This window comes from Penaeus monodon, chromosome 33 (genome assembly GCF_015228065.2).
Source record: "Penaeus monodon isolate SGIC_2016 chromosome 33, NSTDA_Pmon_1, whole genome shotgun sequence".
Lineage (NCBI taxonomy): Eukaryota > Metazoa > Arthropoda > Malacostraca > Decapoda > Penaeidae > Penaeus > Penaeus monodon.
The window spans coordinates 30,766,042-30,766,387 of NC_051418.1; the positions used below are offsets into that span (position 1 = coordinate 30,766,042).

At 51.2% G+C, this 346-nt stretch overlaps 1 protein-coding gene across 1 annotated transcript in view; it reads right to left on the reverse strand.

The window, feature by feature from the left end:
- Nucleotides 1-246, reverse strand: part of LOC119594367 (methylcrotonoyl-CoA carboxylase beta chain, mitochondrial-like) — an 8,835-nt gene extending 8,589 nt beyond the window's left edge. The window contains exon 1 of the mRNA XM_037943427.1: nt 77-246. Within this exon, the coding sequence (XP_037799355.1) occupies nt 77-205 (129 nt within the window). The 5' untranslated portion in view covers nt 206-246. The remainder of the gene's footprint in view (nt 1-76) is intronic.
- Nucleotides 247-346: the final 100 nt, after the last annotated feature.

Here is a 346-nt window from a genome sequence, read left to right on the forward strand (position 1 = left end):
CCCTATCTCAGGCCCACTGAACGTCGGCTGCTGATAAAACTCTGCCCCCAAAAAGTACCCACAAATCACAGCCAACCTGAAATTCCGGCGACGACCTGTCTGGTTCTGAACCGACGACGTTCGCTGTGTCATTGTGGTAATCTCTCTGTCCTTTGTAATAGCGACTGAGACTCGGATAAAAACGACAAAATCGTCTACTCAACATCTTTTCGGGACTCAGTCGGTTCCTCTGCTGGACGGCGCTTCTCGGGCTTTATGCGGAGGACGGGAGAGACCGGGCTCGGTTTCCCTTGAGATCGAGGCAGTTGTGCTTTGCAATAGGATTTCGTTATTGGGATTGATGCTT